The sequence below is a fragment of the Anguilla rostrata genome, chromosome 13 (genome assembly GCF_018555375.3).
Source record: "Anguilla rostrata isolate EN2019 chromosome 13, ASM1855537v3, whole genome shotgun sequence".
In the NCBI taxonomy this organism is placed as follows: Eukaryota; Metazoa; Chordata; class Actinopteri; order Anguilliformes; family Anguillidae; genus Anguilla; species Anguilla rostrata.
The window spans coordinates 12,910,252-12,918,541 of NC_057945.1; the positions used below are offsets into that span (position 1 = coordinate 12,910,252).

The following is an 8,290-nucleotide window of genomic DNA, read 5'->3' on the forward strand; positions in this document are numbered from 1 at the left end:
GTAGGTGGCATAACTTGCAGAAATTAACTATGGATTTGCCCCAGAATCCTCTTAATTATGTAAAAATGTGTAATTGAATGCTTTGTTTTTGCCTCAGTTGTAAGACATCCAGTTATTTTGTCTCTCTTTTTCAACTATTTAGTAATAACACCCCTTTTGTTTCTGTCTGCAGCAAGCCTATGTGTCCTCCAGCCAGCAGATGGCACCCCCCAGTCCCAACACCAACAGTAGCAGTAACAGCAGCAGTGGGGGAGGCGAGCAGCTGAGCAAAACGAACCTGTACATCCGTGGTCTCCACCCGGGTACCACAGACCAGGACCTGGTCAAGCTCTGCCAGCCGTGAGTATCTTTGGTCGCTTACTCTCCGCCTCCTTATCGTTTTTAATAGTGGGCAAGAAGGCCATAGCTGTTCCTGCATGACTCATCAGGACTGCTCATATGTCCACATATGAAACATATTACTCTGGTCTAATGCACTGTTAAACCACTGGTGTATTGGAGTGTGCTAGTGCGTTCGGCTCATAGGCTAATTGGGCCGCAGTACTTGGTGGCTACAACAACCTGCACACGCAGTGGCCCTCCAGGAATGGAGCAGTCCACTCCTGCTTTCATGGGACTCTGGTGACATTGCACACTCAAACCCACAATGCTGCCTCCACGATCTCTCCCTGACACAGCCACACCTTGGTGGTCTACATGTTACATGCAGCATAGATTCATCTCTTTAGCCTTAGCGGTGTACTTTAGCAACCCCATAGACTATTTATTGTATATAGGAGCCATCGATGGAGTCTGACAACCTTCAACTAAATTCATGGTAGTATTTCCAGATTAATTTAGTATTCAGTTATTTAAATATGTTTAGCGTAATCTCTCCAATTACAAAGAAGTACAACTGAATGGTTGTGCCTTTCCAGATCACTGCCATGATATCTACACCCACGAAAGAGTCAGCACAGCTGAAATACACACACTCCTCTTGTGCACTCCCCACAAGACAGGCTATTCCACGCTAGGAGAGCTAGTGCTGTTTTGGGGCGTGGCACATCTTTCACTGACAGCTGGTAGCCTGTGGGCACCTGGCAGGTCATTGGTTCATGCAGCAGTAACCATAACAACCACCTGTTGGTGGACTCTCAGTCATAGCTGGCTAATGACATAAGCAGAGCTGAAACCTGCCCCTGAGAGTCATTCACACGGATGTGTTTTTTTTTCATACATATCATTTCAATTCTCCTGTTTATCGCTACCATTGAAGGTTCTCATTATGAGATTACTGCAGCTCATATAATATAGGTGTAGTCCACATGCCGTGTTATTTCCCAGACTGGGGCAAACAATAGACAACTTTCTCTTCCAGATAGTGCCACTTTGGATCCTTACACACAACTGAGGATTGTTAGCACTGAGACAAGACCGTTCCTAGCTTTAACAGACATTCATCAGAATTAAATCTGCTGCCTGTTTTCTTTTGGAAAGTATTTTAGAGATGAGTGTCGTTCAAGTACCACATCACAACAAAAAGAACTCCCTGGAGTAGACATTCTGGCTCAAGAGGTCTTGATCAAGGTGTTCAACTGAAGGATATATAAACCATTTCCTTTTTCAACATGTTATTACTGCACATCTCTTTTTCTAGCTGCTGGGTACAATGTGCCAAGCATGTCACTGCACAGGCACTCTCTTTGACCCTAGCGTAAACCAGTTTGACTGAAGCTATCGTACAGCTGTAGGTGTGAAATTCAAATGAGTTCACTTCTCTTACTGATTTAACCTTTTATTTATTTTATGTAAAATAACAATTTGCAGTAATTACAAAAGGGTGTCATTTGACAAGCCTGTGGGCAGGGCAAGGGAAAGCTTCCCCATTGTTAGGTGCAGCAAGAATATTTGCATGAACTATTTTATTCAGTTTTCTGTGGAAATCATGTAGACCAACACAGGCAGGGTGAGGGCATCCTGGATGAACGAATGAATGACGCGTGAGCAGAATGGTGGAATCATAGAAAAACCGGTAGAGAAATAGGGGGTGATTTCTTCAGAGGGAGAGGAGTAATAAGAGAATGGGGGGCAAGAGAGGGACGAGTAGTATGGAGAAAGAGAGCATGGAAACAGGGAGGGTAAAAGAAAGAAAGCAGATAAATCGAGAGTGTGTGAAAGAAGGAGGGGAAAGCCGGAGAAGGGGCCTGATCGGGGGGGATGCATGTTCTGGATGTCCTTACGTGACACCCCCTCTGGCCCCTCCCCATCCAGCGGCTGAAAGGAACGCAGCAGCCTTTTCAGGCGGGGTGGTGTGTGGTGGGGAGGGGGGTGCTTGTAAAATAAATTATCCTCAGCCTCGCCGTTTCCCCCCCAAAAAAGCAACTTAACAGCTCCGCGGCTAACCGCGGCATCCGTCCCAGGCAACGAGGACAAAGGGAGACACTGTTACAGGGAAACGCCAAACGAGTAACAACACAACCGCGCACGCGAGAAGAGAGGCCTTACATAACGACGCGGATTCCTTCTGCGTCCGTGCGACACGCACTCGGACGCCAGCGCTCGGATCGCGTTGCCGTCTGAAACTCCCGTCGCCGGGCGAGCGGGTTTGGCCCCCCAGAAGCCCGGGGCGGCCTGATTTTCCCAGAGTCCCCTTCACTTCCCTGAACTCCCCAGCTCTAGTTCGGCTTGCCTTCGCGCTGTGCGCGCCAAGGTCGGAAATCTCGGGTGCGAGGTTTCGGGATCGAGAATGTTCCGGAACGCCTTGCTTAACCGCGTCTTAGCCGCTGCTTCGCAGAAAAGGAGGCGGGGTGGCGAAGCGGGAAATGAAACTCCGGGGGACGCGTCTCCGTTTCCCGCGGCTCCCGGCGGCGACAGACGCCAGAGCGCCCGTGACAGCGGCAGCGGCGAACTCGGCACGCTCTGGCGGAGGTGGCGGCTGTGGCGTGTGGAAAAATTCACGTGCGATCACGTCTTGAGCGGTGCTTTCAAGCTGGCAGGCCTCAAATCCAGACTCTCTTATGGCTCGCTGCTCAGTCTACCCGCCGCCCCCCCGCCCCCCGTCCCTCGTCCCCTCCCACGGATAATGCAATGAAGAGAAAGTGAACGGAATTCCTTCCCGGAAACGTCCTAGGCCGGACCTATCCTCTTACCACCAGGACAGCTTCTCAGTCTTGAATTTCTCTCTCCTTTCTCTCCGTGTTTCTGCTTATTCTCTCTTTGCCGTGAGTTCCTTTTTCCTCTTCAGTCATTACCTTTTTTTTCCCCCCATTCCTGCCTCCCCAAAGCCCCCCCCCCCCCCCCCCCCCACTCCCGGGCCCCTTCACCCTTTTTTCTCCCCCCTTGTGGGGAGAGCCTGCCGGCTGACAGTTTGAGATGGTAATTTCACACTGACGTCGTGGGATAAACGGCTGGCCTGACAGCTCGGGCCTCTGTTTCTCCCCGACAGAGCCAGCTGGTTACGCTCTCCTGTCTGGAAAATAGGGAAATGTGGCCCCCTGGCTAGCACAGGGGTCGGCCCGACACAACACGCTAGTGCGACGGCGTGGCGGGACGTTTGGTTCTGCGGAACTCTTTAGAGAGAGGCCAAACAGGCCTGTTTTTTTTTGTTTTTTTGCCAGGGCTGACCACGCTGGCCGTGGTCAAAGCTGGAGAGGAAACCGGACCATTCTGGAATTTTTGAGGCCCGCCTCCTAGGAAAAGGTGCCGGGCAGTTTTTACTGTTTGTTTGTGTCAAACGTGCAGGAATGCCAGCTTCCTGTCCATAAATTTTAACTTCGCTTCGGCTTTGAAATGCGCTTTGATGATCTTGCCTGAGATAAGCAAGCCAAGGGTTTGAAAATAGAGGCCCAGGGAGAATCAGTGAAACAGAGAGAGAGAGAGAGAGAAGGGGGAGGGAGGGAGTGAGAGAACAGAAAGAGAGGGGCAGAGTCGATGAGGGAGGGAGGAAAAAATGGGAATAGAAGTAAAGAGAAAGAAAGAAGAAAACAGGAGAAAAACAGAGAATTTGAAAGTGAAAGAGCAGAACAGTCGGACAATATTGAGAGAAGGTGGGGGGAATAACAGGAGAGGGCTAAAAAAAGACAGAGGCGGGGCAAAAGAAGGGAGGAGAAGAGAAATGAAGGGAGAGATAGCAGGAGGGAGCAAGAGACAACAGGAGGGGAGGGAGAGGCTGAGCGAACGAGGCAGGGAGAAAGCGAGGGAGCGAAGAGAAAAGGAAAGAGAAAGAGGAGGGAGGGAGGGAGGCAGGGAGCGAGACCTGCTCTTTTTACAGCTGTCTGGAAGCGTTGGCTCACGAGAGGCGGCCGGCCCCGACAGGAAACGGTGAACCATCGGGGAAGGGGAAAGATAAACAGAGGAGCGAGGGAGCTGCGAGGGGGGACGGAGAAACAGAAACCGGGACGCGGGGAGACGAGGCCCCGGCCCTGCTCTGCCGGGCCGGGAGTCACTGGAGCGCAGACGGGCCAGGGGGAACGCTCCCAAAAACCGGGAAAGGAAAGGGATTTAGCACAGCAGCCCTGGGGCTGCTCACCTCATCCTAAAGACCCCGCACGCTGAGCATATGTGCGATGCATATTGTGATATTGTATTCTATTGTGATGTTGATAGCGTTAAAAATAGCAAAACACAATAATTTATTTACAATATTTGCAGTATTGTCAAGTACAAGTGTCTCTCAATTATGGTTCACAATGGCTTCACGAAAATGTGTTGTCTGGTTGCTACAGCAACTAGAGCATTTCGCATGGTTCCTAAACACTGTTATGCTATGAAGCGCATTTCGTAGGCCTACTTTTACACTGAAAACAGCTGGATTGAATAGCCTACAACAACAACATAGACTAGCCATAGGAGGGAGGGAGGGAGGGGTGGGGGTGAGCGAGGGAGGAGGCAGGAGGAGAGGGATCAGAGAAAGAGAGGAAGTGTCAACTGAAGGGGGAATTGATTTAACTGGGGAAAGAATACCAGGCCTCGTTAAGTGGGTCAGAGTTGAAAAAGCCCCTCTATCGTCTGCAGCCGCGCTCCCCTTCCCGCACCCCCGCCGCCTCCCGCTCAGCCGCCGTAGCCGCCCGTCACTCCGGCTGGGGTCAAAGATCGGGGAGTTTCCGCATTCCGACCCCTCGGGCTGTTCGCGGCGTGGCTAAGCGTGACCGTTTCCCCGCGGAGGACTGGCGCACTTTTACTCTCTCTCTCTCTCTTTTGAGAAAGGCCCTTTCTTCAGGGAGCGCGGGGAGACAGCCGCTGTGTCGTACCAGTAAACATAAGACCCCGGAGCAGCTTCTGTCGCCGCTCCGCACGGTCAGTGAAGAGCGACAAATAAAAAAGGCCCCAAGAAGCACCTCAAGGAACATCGCTCCATAAAACCATGAATGTTTCATTTCATTCACATAATGATATGTGGAGCGTCCAATATTTTTCACTGGGGACAAAACAGTGACATTATTTGAAGATCGTAGCATCATCTTCTCTTGGAAAATTGAGTGAAAACTGAGCTAATCCGGAATATTTTTTAAGGCTCTCTAAGACGTAGGTTCTTGTAGAGCACTTGGTATCACAGGCACCTAACACTTTGGACTTAAAGTGAATAATTTATTGAAGAGCAGCAAACAATGACGAGCAGCTTTAGAATCATTGCACTGAAAATGTAAATTGTTATGCGACAAAGTGCTAACAGTTTATCTGTGAGTTGACAATAAATTTATAGTCGTTTTTAAAGTTGGGAGAAAACAGAGGCTGAGCGTATGAATAGCAAACGTGTGAGAAAATATGAATATGCAGTGGGAATCGCCAGGGGACGAGGCCCAAGCAGGGTAGTTTTTCTGTTCGTGTGGTGATGGTGAGCAAAGGCTTCCTTTCATATTTTTATTGGCCTGAAAATGACGAACAGCCACTCGCTCTCTTGCTGGCGGGTCAGGGGGGGTCTGCCGTTGGGTTTTGCCCTCATTCACAGCGACCCTTCGCTTCCCCGAGGCTCTCTCGCAGAATGTCACCAACGGCGAATTTCCAACGGTTCCCTCCTCCCCCTGACGCCATCTCTAAATCTGTTGCTTCTCTGCCTCTCTCAGCGCTCTGCGAACATTGCAGGCTCCTTGGGCTGCACTTGACTCCACCCCATTGGTTGCCGGGCAACTAATGAATACACACGATCCCGCCCCCTGACTTCTGCATACCCTGGAGAGCTGTTTCTTCCCAAGTCATTTTGCAAAAGTGCCTTCGTCTGCCAATAGAGAGGCAGGCTTCTCCTGCTTCAGGACAAATAGACACGGGACATAGGAGGATAGGGGGAAGGGATTGACTCCTTAGCCCTACATGAAAAGGCCACTCGCCCCAAAATCATAAACCATTGCAAGTTGACCATTAAATTCTGGGGCCAGTTATTCAGTTCTTCATACTGTTAAGGGCAGATGACTGCCTTGGTCGTGTTTCATTAATGTTTGACCAGGTTTGCACTTCATTAATGTTCTACCCCGATCCTCCTCTACAGAAAGCTGAGGGTGTTTAATTGTAAAGAAGGCGTTTACCACTGAGGGAAGATCAGCAACACACTCTTTTCTTCAATAAAATGTCAAAATTACAGCTTGGGGGAAATTCTGCATCTCAACATTAAAACCGCCATAGCGCACTGTGGGCTACAGAGCATTGCACGTTGTGGCCTTTGCTAATGCAGATTCACGAAATACTCACGTCAGCAAAAAAAGCGCCAAAAAGATCACTGTGACTGCGTTCCTCAAATATGCTTTATATGCTGCGCTGTGCTTGCCGGAGCATGTGTTCGTTTCCGTTAATTCAGTGGAATGCCCGTCATGTTTTAGCGTAATTATGATAATGTTGCTGCAGCTACACACTGGCACCAACAAAATTGGCATGAATCTTTGAAACGGAGATCTCTAAAATGGAGAGAGAAAGATGGTGAGAGAGAGATAGAGAGAGAATGAGAGAAAGAGAGAGAGGTGGAGAGAGAGAGAGAGAGCCAGAGAGACTGTGAGAACAGGCTTCACTTGCTGCACACACATTGTATTGCCACTTTTAATTTAGCGTTTTTAAACTGTACAATGAACTTTTTCAGACCGAGGTCAGATCCACCTGAAATTGAATCAGTGCATCGGGGAAAAAAAAAACGTTTCGGAAGCGTTTTTAGTTCATTAATCGCGTTTGAATTAATCGTCTGAACTGACAGAATGGAGGTGGAATTGAGCCCGACCCTGGTACCTTTGCAGTGATTTAAGTGCTGATTCAGCTGGCCACTTTTCATCTATGACCTTTACTTCACAATGCACTCTTGCTCTGGCCTAAGTGCACATTTAGCTGCAGTTGTCATGAAAATGTGGCGGAGCAGGAAGCCTTGTTGTGGTGTGAGATGCCCGGTCTGTATGGACACATGCTAAGTGCAGACCTGTGGGTGAGCCTGTGATAGGCAGAGCTTTTAAGATAAGGCCCGTGTGGAACAGACTGTCCTTTGTTCTTCGCCCTGCACTCCGAGTGAACTCCGAGCAGCCCGGCCAAACCCCCCGGGGCTCCAGGTGTCACTCAGTGGTCTGCGGTCCACAGGCCTGTGAGCGCACACATGCACACATGCAGTCCACGTGCATACGTGTCGGTGGACATACACGCACACGCGTGCACACATGCAGTAAACGAACAGGCACGTTGGTGCGCATACACGCGCACGCATGCACACACGCAGTCTATGTGCAGTGACATCGGTGCACATACACGCACACGCATGCGCACATGCAGTCCACGCGCAGGCACGTCGGTGCAAATACACGCACACGCATGTTGGTGCACGTACACGCACACCCATGCACACATGCAGTCCAAGCACAGGCACGTTGGTGGCACATACACGCACATGCATGCACACGCACTCGCACATGCACACCTGCAGGCACACACATCCACAAGCACAAAAACATGAGCACATACACAGACGCACACACACACACACACACACACACGCATAAACAGGACACTTTTTGCTTCCCTCAACGGAGCACTCCAGAGACCTTGCCACAGGTTGTTGTTCCACTAAACTGGTCACAATTACGCACAGCCTGTTTGCCTAGCCTGAAAATCTCATGTCGGTTAGCGGATGGCTACCCAAGCTAGCTATATCCGAAGAAGTGGAAAGGAAAAAAGCGATTATTAAAAAGGAAAAAAGACATGTCTCCTCTGACAAACACAATCGTCAGTACTTTTGAGAGTGTATGTATCCTTGGGAGCGTTGCAGGTAGAGAGAACATATGCTACAGCTTCCCCACAGGCAGACACGCACTCACGGAGGACACGCTTTTGATTTCAGTCCCGCTTG

The 8,290-nt window shown here is 49.9% G+C and overlaps 1 protein-coding gene across 2 annotated transcripts in view; it reads left to right on the forward strand.

Moving 5' to 3' along the window:
• The window catches only part of LOC135238390 (RNA-binding motif, single-stranded-interacting protein 2-like), a 57,058-nt gene that overhangs the window by 21,635 nt on the left and 27,133 nt on the right, over positions 1-8,290 (forward strand). For both annotated transcript variants that reach the window (XM_064306229.1, XM_064306228.1), the window contains exon 2: positions 173-339. In XM_064306229.1, the coding sequence (XP_064162299.1) occupies positions 173-339 (167 nt within the window). The remainder of the gene's footprint in view (positions 1-172; positions 340-8,290) is intronic.